The sequence below is a fragment of the Pseudorasbora parva genome, chromosome 9 (genome assembly GCF_024679245.1).
Source record: "Pseudorasbora parva isolate DD20220531a chromosome 9, ASM2467924v1, whole genome shotgun sequence".
In the NCBI taxonomy this organism is placed as follows: Eukaryota; Metazoa; Chordata; class Actinopteri; order Cypriniformes; family Gobionidae; genus Pseudorasbora; species Pseudorasbora parva.
The window spans coordinates 27,914,395-27,932,498 of NC_090180.1; the positions used below are offsets into that span (position 1 = coordinate 27,914,395).

Below are 18,104 nucleotides of genomic sequence, written 5' to 3' on the forward strand. Positions count from 1 at the left end.
TAATCATGTTGACTTTACTAACTATAGTTATATTGTGGACAATGGGGTTTAATGAGTTTGTTCTTAAAAATAACTTCCAAAGAAAGAAATGCACAACATTATTGAGGGTAAATAACATTATGTAAATTTTCATTTTTGGCTGCAAAACAAGTCATCACAAGAGGAAGATGCCATGACGTGTAGGTGTGTAAAGTTTATGGATGACTGTCCAATGTGTTTGAGTCGCACATGTGATGCTGAACATTCATTCGTCTCCCTCTGAGGACTCCTCAGCCTCCTCTAACCACTGAATGAACTTCAGGAGCTGTGGAGAGACGAGACAAGACCAGTTTCAAGTTAAAAAGGTCCTCTTTCACAGTCAATTCCCAGAAAAGTTGTTTTGGTTACTCTTCTGGCATTGTGTAGTTTTGATCATTCACACCGCTTACAGAACTTCACAACCCATGTTCTTTTGCTTTCATTCATGTCTTTTCCACTGTCAGGCCAGGGCTAACAGCGTGCCGTGCGAGGCCAATAGCCTTGGACCTCAAGCGCTGTGGCCAAAATCGGGCCATTATCGCTTTTACTTAAGAGTCAAGCATGTTTTACAATAAATAAAAAATGTTACAGTGCTCAATCATGTTAAATCAAACTGGTATTTACCATTTTGTTTAGAGATCAGACACCTTCCATTTATTTGTGATCACAGGAATGCACAAAATAACTCCATTAAGGCTTTTAAGTCTCTAAAGGCTTACACATTCAAGAAAAAAAATGATAATGTGTTTACGTCAAATTTCTTTAGAATGAATGAGCATTTCTCCTGCCTCATTATCCTGTTATCCTTTCAGCCAAAGCAACAGAGGGAGCTTACGTTATGAGCTTACGAGTTATTAACAAGAGTGCATGTTTTGTATGACATGCAGATATCATATTAGTCCAGTATCAACAAAGGCACAGGGAAGAGACAGATAGACCATGAAACCAAATAAATACATGATTATAATCATATATGATTTGTCTACATTCCCTTGTATGATAACCTGGGAAATGATAATGAGCCTCCTAGTCTCAGCCTTAAACATTACGCCCACGGACCTTTGATTGTTCGCCTGGTGCATATCGGACACTTTTCTGGAAACACTTCAGGAGATTCAAAGTCATTATCTGATTGGTTGAATTCTAAAGGATGTCCATGAGACCTGTGCGTTGCGTTCTTTAACAGCCCGCCTGGAAAAAATTGCCATGATGCCAAACCCTCATGGGAGAAGAACGTGGTCAACGCTTACAACTGTGACAATGAGCGCGTACCAGGATCAACTAAACACTGGACTTTCAAAAAATATGTGAGATTCAATACAGTAAACTTGCACAACATTCTTGAATAATTTATAGATGTACGCTGCTCTGTTATTGCAGGGACATCGACATTTTCATGTCCTTAAACATAACACGGAACAAAAACTGTGAATGGTTGCGTCAGATGTTGGTCAAAACGTCCCCTTGGACGGCGCTTTACCAATGAAAGCTGCGAAAGTGTCCAGGCCTTCTGCCATCTAAAGCTTTTGGCTATGCGAGAAGAAACGCCTCCTGACCAAACGTCTCTGGATCAAGGTATTTGGCGGATCAAAAATCCATTGGCCCTGAGGAAGCCCTAATGAGGCCAGATTAAGCCCAGAAAGTGACAATGAAAACTGACTGGTGCAGATGCGCTAGTGTTCGCTTTTGGCCTGACAGTGGAAAGACAGCTATTCACACAACAATGTGACATCTAATAAAAAACTTGTCAAGAAGCTACACGGCCTCAGCTCTGGCTTTATTAACAGTAATATTACTAGGGCCTGATTAATTTTACAGCATATAACAAAGAATCCCACCCCTTGATTACGGCGAAGTTGTTGGCTCTTGTCTGTGGTGACACCCTGGGTGAACCAGCGCATGATGACATCCTCCTCCAAGATCTCCAGCTGGTACATACTCATCAGCACCTAAAGTGGACAGACATTATATATGATCAGCCAGCAAAAGACAGAGAACACAGTGTTGTGGTTGACTGCAGAAAAAGAGGCAGCTCACTTTGACCATAGCAGCCCAATGAGTGTCACGTTCAAGGAAAACCTCCTCCATGGAAGTCAGACAGTCCATCTGGTCTTGAGATCTCTTCACATAGTTCTTAAAGACTGGCGCCCACTTCTTTAACAACTGTGGGGGAAAAAAACAGGGACTAGTCAATGTAGAGGAGAAGCATTTAACCTAAAACCATACACATCCAGAGATTAAAGTTCTCCATTGATTGGATTGCAGAGTGGCCAAGTATGAGATCAGTTCAGATCTAGATTGGAAATTAACAAGGGCTTGTAGCAAAAATGGAACTAAAATCAACAAAAGTGCTATACGAGTATGACAAGAATATGACATGCCTTTTTACCCACAAACAAACTTTTAAAGTTGTATTAATCAAGCGGCAATCTCTTTTAAAGCCAATACGGAAGTAATGTAAACTGCAATTCATCGACTGGCCACTAGGGTGAGGCTCCAGAAGGGAGAAGAATCTCTTTGAGCCCCATGTTGAAATTCCCAACTTTACAGCAGAAAAACACATGTGTACAGCCTGGTACAAATTGTATTTTTGGCCTATACGGCTAATTTTGACCTTCATGACAACTGTGAGGGGGGGTACAATTTTTTCAACTCATTCGTTTACATTATACAAAGTAAGTAGCCTCTGCATAATTAAGGGCGTGGTTACTTTGAGTGACAGGTGGATAGCCATTTATCCACCGTCTTAGTCATTGCGTCATCTAAGCTCGGCCCACATCCCACCCATTTTCTGTTATCTGGAGTGAAGCGCGATGACTCGCTTGCAAGATGGCAACCCCCAGCTCGTCTCTGTTTTAAGCTTCAGAATGGCTTATGACATCACGGACACTACGTCCATATTTTTTTACAGTCTATGGTATTAATACATTTATTTTATTAATTAGCATTGATATCATTATCATTATTAAAACAAAAAAGGCAAAAACAAACAATAATGATTGAAACGTGTATCAGGTGTTGCCAAGAATATCAGGCCATGCATCTTCACTGCCAAAAATCTGAAAAAGTGACAAGTATTGTCACTTTTTCAGAAGTGTTTTCAGAAGTGTTGTCCAGGTGGATGTTGTGACAAGTATTGTCACAACATCCACCTGGACAAACCGTATGCTACAGATTTTCACTCCCTTCTATCCTCATTTGATCTCAAACTCCTTACTACCTCACACACACACAAATCTGGCAACCAACTTGACCTCGTCTACATATGCAACTGCACTACAGAAAACACTTTGTTCAAACCCTTACACTTCTCTGATCATTACTTCATCACATTTAATCTACATCTTACTACTCGTACACTTCCACTTCCTCTACCAGTTAGTTTCAGACGAAACCTGCATTCTCTTTCTCCCTCTCACCTCTCCTCCGTTGTGTCATTCTCTCTTACGTCCCCCACAAAATTCTCCTCTATGGATTCACACCTCCACACACACAAAATTTTAAATCAGCCACATCCACAGCCAAATATCTCTCCTCCTTCTCTACACTCTCTGATGATGAAGTATCTAAACTTCTCCTCTCCAGCCATCCCACTACCTGCCCTCTAGATCCCATCCCCTCACATCTTCTACAAGCCATCTCCCCTACACTCTTACCAGCACTCACACACATCATCAACACATCTCTGCACCGGCATCTTCCCTACCACATTCAAGCAGGCTCGGGTAACCCCACTGCTTAAAAAACCCACATTAGACACATCACTTGTAGAGAACTACAGACCTGTTTCTCTCCTACCATTTATTGCGAAAACACTTGAAAGAGTTGTTTTCAACCAGGTCTCATCTTTCCTCTCACAGTCTAATCAACTGGACGTAAACCAGTCAGGTTTCAAAAAGGGCCACTCAACTGAGACGGCATTACTGTCAGTTACTGAAGCCCTGCGGCTGGCTAAAGCTGCATCCAAATCATCAGTCCTCATCCTCCTTGATCTGTCTGCTACCTTTGACACTGTGAATCATCAGATTCTTCTGTCCACCCTCTCATCACTGGGCATCACAGGGACTCCACTCCACTGGTTTGAGTTCTATCTCACAGGTAGGTCTTTTAAGGTTGCCTGGAGAGGAGAGGTATCCAAAACACATCAACTGACCACAGGGTTTCCTCAGGGCTCAGTGCTTGGACCTCTCCTCTTCTCCATTTACACTACATCATTGGGACCCATCATTCAGGCACATGGCCTCTCATATCATTGCTATGCTGATGACACACAGCTCTACCTCTCATTTCAACCAGATGACCCCACAGTAGCTGCACAAATCTTAAGCTGTCTGGCGGACATCTCGGCATGGATGAAAAAACATCACCTGCAGCTCAATCTAGCAAAGACTGAGCTGCTTGTTTTCCCTGCTAATCCGACAATACAACACGATTTTAACATCCAGCTAGGTTCATCTTTGATTACTCCTTCAGGGTCGGTCAGAAATCTTGGAGTAATCTTTGATGACCAGCTGTCCTTCAAAGACCACATCTCAAAGACAGCCCGGTCATGCAGGTTTGCATTGCACAACATCAGGAAAATCTGACCGTTCCTTATGGAGCATGCAACACAGCTTCTTGTCCAAGCCCTGGTCATTTCTAGACTTGACTATTGCAATGCGCTTCTGGCAGGACTTCCATCTTGTGCAATCAAACCGCTGCGGCACGTCTTTTAAGTCACACCTCTATTCCTCTCTCTGCATTGGCTACCACTCGCTGCCTGGATCAAATTCAAAGCCCTGACTCTTGCTTATGGATCTTCCACAAGCTCAGCACCCGCATACTTCGACTCACTCCTACGAGTCTACACCCCCACCAGAAGCCTTCGCTCAGCTAATGAGCGAAGGCTTGTGGTACCTTCACAGAGAGGCATGAAATCACTCTCTAGAACTTTTTCTTTCATTGTTCCTGGTTGGTGGAACGATCTTCCGTCCTCCATACGCACGACAGAATCACTCGCTTCATTCAAAAGACAGGTAAAAACTCATCTCTTCCATGAGCACTTAATCTTACATAAAAAAAATAAAAATAAAATAAAATAAAAAAAAAAACCTCTTTCCTCCTCTATTTCTCTTTTCTTCTTCACTTTTCTGTTTTTTGCTACTCTGAGCGGTATACAAATCTTGGTATTTGGGGCACTTTTTGTGTTTCTTTGCCTCTTCTTGGAGTTGTAAGTCGCTTTGGATAAAAGCGTCTTCTAAATGCATAAATGTAAATGTAAGTATTGTACGTTTTGTTCCCTATGTGAAAATGTTCACTTAAAACATTGTTTGCGGCTACAGGATAAAATAAGAACTGTATATGGATGGCTATAGAGCCTCAGGGTGCTTTCACACCTGCCTCATTTAGTTCAGTTGAATCGTACTAGAGTTCGTTTCCCTCTTTGGTGCGGTTTGTTTGGTCAGGTCTGAAAGCAGCAATCGCTCTCGAGTGCGCACCAAAAGCGGACCAAACAAGTGTACCGAGACCTCCTTGAAGAGGTGGTCTCGGTACGATTTCAAACGAACTCTGGAGCGGTTTGTTTGTGGTGAGAACGTGATCCGACCTCGAACAGAACCAACTGCAAAAGTACTGATCATTTTTGGACTGAACCAGCTGCCGTAGTTAGCTGCGCTGACATTGTGTGCATGATATTATTACCTGATAGATCGTTGGCAATATTTTCGGAAGATGGAAGCATGTCGAGTTAATAATTAATGCACGCCTCCTCTTGAAGTGACGAGTGATGTGCGCTCGCCGTCTGCAGTGCATTAGAACGTTGTTTTCATGTCGCATCCGTGCTTCATTATAGAAATGTTTTGTTTGCATACTGTGGTAAATACACACAAGTGGTAGATTATGGCCAGGGACAAAACTGGCCCGCGCAGTCGCCTCTCCATAGTGTTATTATAGTTTGCTGGCTTTGCCTCTCCTGTTGGAATTTTCCCACACGTAAATTCAGACCAATCGAAAAGCAGTTTAGGAAATACGCCATGGCCAATGAGTGATGTGGATGTTGTCACGTGCCTGCGTTTTGGTTCGTTTCAACTGGTTCGGACCAAAGCAATCAGTGTGGTGTGAAAAGGAACCAAAAAATCTGAAAAATGCAACAATGTATAATTGTTTGCCCTTGGTTCGGACCAAATGAACCGAACTAGAGATGTGAAAGCACCCTCACACATCATGCAAAAAAAAAAAAAAATGCATATCATGGCAATAAATTAATAATTTACTTTGCTTTACTAAGTTTAATTTTTTTTAATTAAGTAATCGTAAGTGAAAGCTAAACAAGGGAGCAAATTAGTAGGACTGGACTTTTTTTTCGCACACCCGGCATCCCCCTCAAAGCGGTTCTCATTCGCGCTTGCATATGTTTACACTATAAAGTATGGCGAAATACAATACTCTTTTACAATTATTTTATAGCCTAGCAGTTTACTTTCGGTTTGCCAATTTTGGGGGCGGGTTGCTTGAATTGTGGGTTCATTAGCCTATCATTTTTAATGAAAAACACAACAACAAAACAGTACAATGATAAACTCCCTTAAATCATGAATTAAGAATTTGTTCTTGTTTTTTAATCAAATTGTGGCCACATTTGAATGAAAAAGAGAAACAACTTAATTCACAGCCACAATTTAACAACAAGAACTAATTAATTTGTTGCCACAATTTAATGAAAACGAGAACAAATACTTAATTCATGGCCACGATATATATTTTTTGTCCTCATGTCATGTGCTGTGCTCTGTAATTTGTGCTCAACACATTTGCAAAAGTTATTATTTCTTTGATTAAAAATAGAAATGACGCATATTGGCAATTGAAACGCTGTTCTAAATCATCATCTTCCCTTAAAATGTTATTGGGCACAAGTATTTAAAGTTATGGTTAAAGGAATGTGATGCAGCCTGAAAAAACATTTTCAGTCCTTTTTTTTATTTTTATGTAATCCATGTACATATCAAACAGACATACTCACAGGGAGCAGGTGTGATGAATACTGAGCTGAGGTTATCTGTTCCCCCTGCTGGTTGAAAGGAAACTCGAGCACAACTCTCATCAAGATCTGCATTACTTCCTTCAGAGTAATGTTGTAGGCATACCTGAGAAGTGACAGTGACATTTACCTGCATTTAAATCAAATTATATCTAAAACTGTTTCAAGTTTTCTGAAGGCTTGCACTAGTTTTGTGTGAGGAACAGATTGAAAAGGCGGCCATTTACGGTAAGTTGATTAGTTACTGGATGATGCGTCCATACTTTCTTCAACTATAGAAAAATTAAGCCAAAATATCCCAAAAAAAACTATTGACATATTGCACGGATTGCGTTGTTTGGAGCCTCAGCCTTAGTCATGATCCTGAGGTGGAGCCGTGGCATTAAGGTCCTGGCCACACATGCTCCCGTAGCATTTTGTCCCATAGCATCAGAGAACTAACTAATACCAAACTTATTGGAAAAACAAACACTTGAACGTTGACATACACTTGAAACACTTGACAAACACCTGTGTGATGAGAAATACCTAAAAGGACAGAAAATTATTTGAAGTGGATTCGGACATTTTAGTTGGACTCCTATCCCATTCGATTACATGGAGAGGGCGGGGTTTGTGCTATGATACAGCGAGCCATCAGGAGGCGATAAAAATGTTTTGGCTTCTCTTTTCAGAAAGCAATGCACTTTTGGTCTGTTCCTCATACAACGGCTTCAGAAAACTTGGAATGCATTTCACTTTTATATGGCCTACTTTTATGATACTTTCATACAGTTTTTCTTTTTCTTTTTGTAGCTTGGAAGTTGAGGTCACCATCTGTTAACCTATTGCGAATCATCTCCTCTTGTGGAGAAAATAACAGCATTTGGATTTGCAAGATGAGTTTAAATAACTGGATCTTTTTTAACTTGAACTTACTTGAGTGAGTTTATCTCAAGAACCAGATTGTCACAACCTATGTTTTCATCCAACCCTCTCTGTAACGTACCATGAACCTCATTCTGAAACACTGAGAGGAAAAGAAAGGTTGGTATAAAAAGTTCTCAGTGATCTCAGAAAGGTAAAACAGAGCTCTGGAAAATATGCATGTAACATGGATTCAACAAAGTGGTATTTCACATTTACAATTCTCACCTTTGACATCATCCAATTCAGGTGATGCAGTGTGGCTTCCAAGGTCATGTGATCCCTCACTGACCTCACTTTCACTGTCACTCTCTGGGTCAGGATTCAACACTAGGCCTGCACACATGACATCACCATCAATGCGAGTTTAATTCATTTTTTTAAACAAAAGCCTTAGTTCACCCAAAAATTTGAAACGGTCCTCATGTCATTCCAGACTCTCACCCCAAATGCAGTCAGCAAGCTCATCTTCCTCTGTGTCATCAAGACTGCTGGTTTTCCATCTGTATCCTTTACCCTCTGAACCCACCTCTGCTGGGTTAAACACTGACAAAACACAGTACTAAATCACACTTTGTGAAAATGTTTTATAAATGTTTTAGAATGCGTTGTCAACATTCATGCTGTCGAAGATTATTCCCCAAGTATATATAATATATACACTTTATATAATATATAAATATATCATATATATGATTTATTTAGTAACACTTGATTTTAGTGTCCTTGTTACACATTACATGTAGTTACTGTTGATTATGCATAATTACATGCCACTGACCACAATCCAAACCAAACTTTAACACTACAGTAAGTACACGTAGTTACTTAATATTACTCCATGCATAAATGTATAATTACACAGTGTAAAAAAAAGACACCTTAAAATAGTGTAACCCTTTAGACAACACGTTATTTTACAGTGTCCTTGTTCCATGTATTAACCATAGTAATAACAATAAATTAAGCATTATTACAGGTATCTAATGCCCAGCCAAACCATAAACCTACCCTAACCCTATAGCAAGTACAGTGCATGTTAATTATTATTAATCAGTATTTAAATATATAATTACACTGTAACAATGACACCTGATACCTGAAAATAAAGTGTAAACAAAAACAAGAGCACATACCTTTCTGTTTGATTTTGTCTTTATTGTAGCCAACATCATGGTCATCACTCAAGAACTCATCATCATCTTCATCATCCTCTTCATCTGGATGGTGCATGGACAGAACTGTGCCTTCTTGAAGAGTAATATCTGGACCCACCACAACCTGCATATCAACATTTGGTTAGAAAAGAAGGCAATTGATTCATTGATATGTACACATAAGATGGAGAATATTTAGACTCTGTAAAATTAACTAGAATCAAGTCAGGTCAATCAACTTTATTTATATAGCGCTTTTACAATCACGATTGTGTCAAAGCAGCTTCACAGTGTCAAACAGGATAATATTGCAACAAAATTAAGTTTGGCTGTACAGTCGTACTGGAGAAAACAGTGATCAGCTTATTTTCATTTATCATATAGCAACAATGTTGGCAGATCAGTATTATAGTTTATTGAATTAAATAAGACCTAATTCATACATTAGTGGTGAAGTAACCAAACACCATACATGGTGAAGTAACCAAATACTAATAATATTATTTGGTTACTATTGAGTAATATGTTCCTGCTTTCTAGTGCCTGTTAGAAGTCTTGCTGCCACATTTTGTACTACCTGTAACCGGGATAAAGCTGATTGGCTAATCCCAAAATACAGTGAGTAACAGTAGTTCAGCCTCAATGTTATAAAAGCATGAATTAGTCTTGCAAATTTTAGAATTGGTTTTACTCTAGATAAAAGACGCAGTTGGAAAAAGCATGATTTGACCACCGAGCTTAAATGCTTGTCAAATTTCAGACCGTCATCAAAAACCACACCTACGTTTTTTCACCCAAAACTGGAAGTATATATGTGTGTGTGTAAAGAATTTTTTTGTTTGTTTATTTTTTGGGTTCCAAAGATTATGAAAACGTATGGTATATGCCGTTGCTTTCCTTTAAAGCAGTGTGCTTTCGCCCCTCCTTAAAACTTAATCTCCAAATCAGTCAAATCATGTAACGTGACTCATAAAATTCAGCCTCCTGTGGGACATGCGAAAGAGACTGATCCCCCACACTCTTTCTGTGTACACGCTGCAGGACGGAGCCGAACACACACGAGCAAATTATACTTGGGGTTTCAAGTGTGCACCTAAATGGTCAAAATGTCTGTCTTTGTGAGTATTTACATAAAGACAATCAGTTATGTCTTAAGGGAATAAACAGAATTCAGATGCATGCCATTATTAGAACCTTGCATTTTGCCCTAAAGCCTAATGCAAACACCTGCTGCTGTCTGTGTCATTAATGTTTAAGACAAAGACAAAAATCACTCACTGCTCTTGACTTAATCATTTAGTAGTTAATTATAGTAGTTTTTAATAAGAATCAATGTACATTTAATTCATGCAATGAAGACTATGCAGTGTTTTAAAGTTTAACCCAGGGTTTAATGACTATTGACAACTGTTCAATGCAATGCTGTGTTTTAGATTGTGCAAATAGATAAGTCCATAGGCTATATGGATCCAGTTTGGATATTCTCGATAGTACATCTTAAAATTGGTAAGGTTCGCGATTCATATTGTAAATTGTGATTGTTAGTTACAAGATTATGATATGAAATTTTGTGAAGATTTTTAGAGAGAGAAATTTTGAGAGAGAGAGAGAATTGAATATTTCTTACGTTGTAGGCAAGCACACACTGATCATTCAAAACGACTCCGTGTTTCACCACCACACAATCACAGATGACTGACTGCTTGACCTTTACATTGTTGGCTATGTGGACTTTATTCCATATGTAAGCTCTTTCCAGAGTTACATTGTCTCCTAAGTAGACAAAAAACAGTTATCAGAGCCTAAATCAAACAGATTTTCACATTGTCACATGGAATTTTCAAAAATGGCAACATTTAAAGGGATAGTTCACTTTAAAAAGAAAATGTTGTCATCCTTTACTCAGCCTCAAGTTGTTTCAAACCTTTATGATTTTCTTTCTTCAGCTGAACACAAGGGAAGATATTTTGAAGAATGTCAGTAACCAAACAGTTAACTGGAGCCATTGGTTCAATGGTTCCAATGGAAGTCAATGGTTCCAGTTAACTGTTTGGTTACTGACATTCATCAAAATATCTTCCCTTGTGTTCAGCTGAAGAAAGAAAGACATACAGGTTTAAAACAACTTGAGGGTAAGTAAAGTATGACAATTTTCATTTTAAAGTGAACTATCCCTTTAAAGAATGATAAGTGAAATGACTTTTGGCAAGCATGAACTAATTAAGTTACTATTAAAACAGTACCGATGACACAGTTGGCTCCAATCACAGTGTTTGATATGGTGCAGTTTGCTCCAATCACTGTATTTCGGCCAATAAGCACATTTTCCTCCATTTGGCTGCCATGACCCAGACTGACCCCAGGCTCACGGTACACATTATGTCGAGAGTGTGTACAGCTCTGCCCTTCATGATCTGCAAAGTTGGCCTCAGGTGTGACTGGATAGATCCAGCGCCGGATCATGTCGGAAGAGACTGTGTCATACATGAGGAGGTTAGACACACGAGCCCCATATCCATCTTTAGTGACATGCATGTGAATCTGGTTTCCCAGGATCTATGGGAAAAGAACCCTTTATAAGATCATATATGAATTCCCAAATAAGCCACTTGATTCTGTGTTTCATACCTCTTCATTGACTAGAATCCCACGGACAAAGTCGTTTTTTGTCTGGTAGTCAAAATTGTCTGTGAAAAGCTCAGCAACCTACATTACACAATATTCATCAAACAATGTTTATAAGTCAAACAAACAAAGCTGTTAAAAAAAACTGAACAAAAAGGCACACTCACCTGTGGAGAACAGATGCTAATATGACAATCCAAAAGATCAAACCTAATTTCAAATTCGTCACTTCCACTATGAAAAATATTCTGTGTAAAAAGAAGAAACAACTATAAATCACTGCAATGATTTTCATCCGCTATTATGACATTCATTTGCTTTGTCGAGCTGACTGAGAATGTATTTATATATTATAGCATTATTTGTTTGACCGCCTGATTTTCAAGACATTGAGAATATTACAAACTCAAAAGTAAAACTGAGGTAGTGCTACTATTTCTCTATACGAACAGACTTGTAGCTAGTAAGCAAACAAGACGCCGTAGCAATATACCACAAGTAGTCCCTGTTTGTTTTTCGACAGCATGAAGATAAACCCACTTGACCAGCTAATTACTCTTTAAAAGTGATGCCATAGAAATATACAATGCTACCGTGAAAACAGAGGTTCAAACACTTCCGTTTAAAGATAGCTCCTCGCTTGTTTCTCTGCCTACAACCATTTTGAACTCCTATGTCTGGTACACATTGCATGATTTTGGACTGTCCCAGAGCAAAAGATGACCAATCGTGGCGATTTCTGTGACCGTGGCTCCTAAACTCTGTTCATATGTTGTACAGTGATAGAGGTTCAAAAGACGGTCATTGTCATGGTCTTGCCTCCAAAGATAGCCTGTGATAATTTTCTGGCAGAGTCAGAGATTTAGCATGATCATCTCACAGTGTGTTTGCTGCTAAGACTTGCATCTAATTATTAACCAATAAAAAAAGCATTGTAAAATGACATATTGATCATCACAACATGGCGCTAAAACTTAAAACTATTTACCTCAAGGTCCATTTGCAAAATTGACAAGCCATGTCGGCCTCTTTTTTCCCCTGGCCATGACCAAGTCCATACTCACCTCTTTCGGTTCCTCTTCTTTTTTTTCAGTGCACATCTGTAAGCCCCACCCCACGTAATTTCTGTTGCTAACTCGGACAAACATAATTTTTACTGTCTTACAATGACAGCTGTGAAAACCTTGTCCCAAGATGTTTTTGATCAATTTTGGACACAGAAGGACCACCTCTAGTCGAGGAGCATTCAATATGCCATGGAGGAATATATATCTGAATATATACAGACCACAATGCAAGAAGGAGAAACCTCAAGTTACGGTCGATCGACCGCAGATGATCACATTCAGGACCAACACTATTCATGTACCCCAGGGTAAGATTACATTAATTTACATTAAACCAGTTTAATATGGAGAAGCAAGCACTGAAATGTAGACCTTCAAATATGTGTTTTTGACCTACATTGTACATAACGTGAGAACTGTTAGCTACCTGGTTAGTACATTAACATGGACTCACTCACTTTAATTGTAACTTAATGAGAGTATATGACAGCCAGAAAATCCTCTCAGGAAAACCTGTAGTCAGTGTTACAGTATACCAGGCAAATCGTTTTATCATTTTTGTAGCATAAACACCAGAAAACCAATCAAAGCTTCAGATCTTCCAATATTTCTCTATAGCGCTGAAACCTAAAGATGTCCGAGTTCCGGTACCTGTGCAAACGATACTCAACTGCCATTGGCTCATCTGCATTCGTGGGAAGGGGCTTACCGATGTCAATTGCCAAAGTGGGATTCATCTTGTTCTATTTGTTTACCACTATTGCATATGCTTTAGTATCTTCTATACTAACTATGATTCAATATGTGTCATCATCTAACAGTCTACATACATGCCGTAGTACCCAAGTTTATTAGATCCATGTTGTACAGTGTGATTTGTAACGATCTTATAGGATTGCAGAAATCACACATTCTGTAGCAGGTCCTAGAAACCAACAAGAACATTAGCAAAAGAGTAACAATGCCTCGGCAAACACCCACAACCCCTATCGTGTTGGCGATATCTTCTTCATAAAATATAAAAATCTATTTCAATATGATGTTTTGGTGAGATGCAAGCTGAAAATGTTCTTCACAAACTTCAGGAGATTCACCCACAGCACTAAATGAAAACTCGCTCACCATAGGGAATTGAAGTCTCTTTAGCGCATGTGCTTTCTGGTAATGAAGAATGCGCTTGCTCTTGCTGTCCATAGCTACTATGATGTCATCGACTTCAGAACGAGTCTTGTGGCCGGGCGAGGACTCTTTGAAGATCATGGTCATCACTGATATATTTTTCTCCATTTTGCGCCGCTGTCTTTCAAGAAAAAAAAAAAAATGGGTTTAATGATATATAGATGCCAAAAAAAATGGCATTTTCAGGCAGGGCTGAGTTATGTTTCCCTGCAGAGAGATGACGCATACCTATGTTCCTGTAAAGCCTGGGAAACATCAATGTTGGACACCACGTCCCCATAAACCAGCAGAAAGTCAGAGCGGACTAGAGCTTTGGCATCCACGTCCCTTAATACATCTCCGAGGGAACGGTATAGATCGGAGGTGATGATGTGGACCATATTGGGAGATGTGGGGCGACACCATTTTGATTTTCTGTAAAGTAATATAACAAATACTGAGTCATCAGGATCACAGTCATTCTCCAATATCAACATAAAATGCCAAAGTGTCTTACTGTAAGTGTTCCTTTATTTTGCAGGACATCCAGCAACAGAAGACAAACGTCTCTTGCACGCCAGTAGACGTCAGAAACTCTAGTGTGTAGTCAATCATGGAGACATTAGCCAGAGGCAGAAGGGCCTGATGGGAGAAAGCAAAATTTTAAAGTTAGTCTAGAAATGGACTAGAAATCAACAACAAAATGCCCTTCAGAAGATCCAAATAAGTCATCTGGTGATACCACGGTAAATTATCATGTGCTGTTTATAACATACACTTTTATACATTCAATGTTAATAAATAATTACCATGTTCACAATCTGAATTAAAGAGATAGTTTACCCAAAAATGAAAATGAACCTAAGATTTACTCACCCTCAAGCCATCCTAGGTTTATATGACTTTCTTCATTCAGACAAATAAAATAGTATATTATAAAACAAATATTTAAGTTATATTAAAAAATATCCTAGCTCTTCTAAGTTTTATAAATGGCAGTAAATGGTACCCTAGATGTTGCAGTCCAAAAATGTGCATCTATCCATCATAAGCATATGCCACACGGCTACATATGCTACGGCCTTCTGAAGCAAATCGATAGGTTTGTGTAAAAAAAAAAAAATCCATCTTTAAATTAATCTTAAAAATCTGACTTTTTTTATTTATTTAAATATCTAGCTTCCACCAGAGCGCTTTCCGTGATCAACTTATGAAAAAGCAAAACTGGTGTAAGCCAAGTGTTTTGAACTGCGAGAGGTGTTACACTTTCTGCACAGGTTAAATATGCAAGGCGGTCTGCCGGAAGCTAGATATTTTACTTTAAAAATACGTGTTAAAGGAAGTGTATGTTATATTGTAAGTAAGATTGCCAAAACTGGTACTGCAATTACTATCCCCTCTCCCCTCCCCCTGACTCAAGGTTGCCAGATAGGCTGAAGGATCCAGCAGGAACGTTTGTAGATCTGCAGCTGAGGTAACTAGAGCAGAGCTGGCAACCCGGATGCCCAAACACTACTGACTTTGTGATTGGTAGATAGGTGGAGGATAGCGCTTCAGGCCAAAACACATGTCAACATCAACATCAGTTAAGGGCTGCAACAACAACTTTTAAAGGACAATATTCTGGCCGGACTACTGTTGTCAGTGGTATAAGTATTTTAAATTAACATGATTTCTTAATGTCTAGTGACAACATGGGGCCATTTTATGATTAACTGAAATACATTTCTAACATACAGTTCCTTTAAATATGGATATTTTTCTTACAAACCCCATCGATGCGCTTCAGAAGGCCTTTATTAAGCCCGCAGAGCTGTGTGGAGTACTTCTATAATGGATGGGTGCTCTTTTTTGAGCCTTAAACTCATTGGACCCCGTCACTGCCATTACAAAGCTTGGAAGCATTAGGATATTTAATTATATAACTCTGTCTTCATCAGAAAGAAGAAAGTAATTTACACCTAGGATGGCTTGAGGTTGAGGAAATAATGGGGTAATTTTCATTTTAAACTACTCCTTTAAGTTGCATTGTGAAGATGAATTAAAAATATTTATATTTGGGTCAACTAACCATTTAAATTCTCAAACAAAACCATTACATTTTTTTGGATAACATCAAACTTGTACTCTCTCTAAAAACTTATCACATGATCAATGTTATATTTTTTACACTTTGCTTTAACTTCCAACCAAATTCATTTTAAGGCAAATATTTGGAACTGATGCTAGAGTAAATATGAATTTTATGACAATACTGAAACTACTCATAATTTATTTTCAGACAGAATGCATAGATGCTTTATATCAATGTTTATGGACTTGTTATGAACAATAACAAAGATGACTTTCTGGTTAATATCCTAATTCTGGTCAAATTTTATATAACCGAATTAAAGCTGAAGATAAGAGATTTGTCAAGTTTATTTCTTATTAGTGCTGTCAAATTAATTAATTGAATCCAAAATAAAAGTTTGTTTACATAACGTGTGTGTAGTTTCATTATTATGTATATTTGATACAGCCACACACATGTATTAGAAATATTTGCATACGGCTTTACATTACATATATACATAACACATCTTTCTTAAATGTATGTATGAAGTGTGTATTTATAGACATGATAATTATACACAATATATACATATTTATTATAAACACACGTTTATGCTGGATACATTTACTTGCGATTTGAAAACACGATTTTATACGTGATTGAAATTATTATAATGATAAAAAATAAAATGCAATACTTTTCAGGAGAAGAAAATAACCTACAAAGAAACCCTTGATCCTACTGTTCCAATGGAAATATCTATCTTCTTGTTGTTTTCATGTTAATTATTTTTTTACATGCCAAGTTGTCACAAATTATTCAATAAAAAAACAGTAATTCAATTGCATGCTTTACACAATTTTTTAAGAGCCGCTTCTATTAGCACAGTGCATATCCACAAACACTCTTTGGAGAATGTTTCTGTCCATTGTAGTGATGAGTTAGCAAGACTGAGTGTGTGTATCCAGAGCCACACATGTGCTCGCAGTGACGGTCACTTCACTCACCCGCGGCTGGTCTTTGGTCACGGGGAAGAACCTGCGGTTGAAGCTGTCGGCAATGAGAACAGCCTGCAGTGGCTGCTCCTCTTCATCCTTATCCGACACTGCCTTCCTAGGGCGACTCTGTTTCCCTGCCTTGCCTGCCATGTTTGTCAACGGGGTCTGCAGTGTGTCAAGGGAAACGCAATACAGCGGCAACAAGCTTGAGTTTGTGACCCGGAAGTTGTCTCTAGTAAGTCGGCATAATGTTTCTAATATTAATTATTCAGTTTTAACTCTTAACTGCATACTTTGGTTTAATGACATAGTTACAATTCAGCAGTATCATTATTTAGTTCTAACGTTAACTAAAATGGTTCAGGCTGCGGCTGAAGCGTAACTTAATTAAATGGCGTTGTCACGTGACACACGTTACCTTTCTCAGAGCTGGTTCAGAGTGGACCAATCACAAGCTAAGATTTCTTTCTTTCTTTTTTATGAAATCAATACTTTCATTTAGCAAGGGTGCACCAAATTGATGTAAAAAAAAAAAAAAGTACATGACAATAAATTAAACAAATCGATTAACAAAGTTGGTGATGTTAAGGTTTCAGACAAATTCTGTCAGCCATATCCTGTAGCCCTGATGGTTAATTTTGTGCTATGACTATTAAATTAACAAATGATAACTGAACATGCTAAACTACTTAAACTTGTTACTATTTAAAACTAAATATACACTGTTCTTAAGGGGGGCATCTCCCTCAATATTCTTCATTTCTAATCATTTCTGTGTGTATTATTAGGGAGTAGTCATGGAGATTAACCAAATAGTAGGTATTTATTGCAAATATAGAGAATGTAAGATTGTAGAGCAAATAAACTTAATATGAAAACAGTAACAAAAAAAACCAAAAGTAGGCTTTTACAAAAAGTAGTAAAAGTACACTTGGCACTATAATTAATCTAGTCTAGTCCTGACTGAGTAACCAAACGAGGTGATAACAATGGGAAACAACAATTTTCCTGCAATTAAAGGAGCCACAGAAAGAAAAAAGAAAACAAAAAACTGTTGAAGAAAGTGATAAGCAATCTAAAACAGTGAATAGAGTATGTCGT

General features: G+C 38.4%; 1 protein-coding gene across 1 annotated transcript; it reads right to left on the reverse strand.

Moving 5' to 3' along the window:
• On the reverse strand, positions 1–17,365 carry eif2b5 (eukaryotic translation initiation factor 2B, subunit 5 epsilon). The gene is made up of 16 exons (XM_067452151.1): positions 17,013–17,365; positions 14,467–14,591; positions 14,199–14,384; positions 13,914–14,091; positions 11,892–11,972; positions 11,728–11,805; positions 11,343–11,655; positions 10,727–10,872; positions 9,079–9,223; positions 8,387–8,488; positions 8,171–8,278; positions 7,955–8,045; positions 7,019–7,142; positions 2,056–2,181; positions 1,857–1,967; positions 1–304 (listed from the first exon to the last, which is right to left on the reverse strand). The coding sequence occupies exons 1-16, from the start codon at positions 17,151–17,153 to the stop codon at positions 245–247; spliced, it is 2,115 nt and encodes a 704-aa protein (XP_067308252.1). The 5' UTR covers positions 17,154–17,365; the 3' UTR covers positions 1–244.
• Between the last annotated feature and the right edge of the window lie 739 nt (positions 17,366–18,104).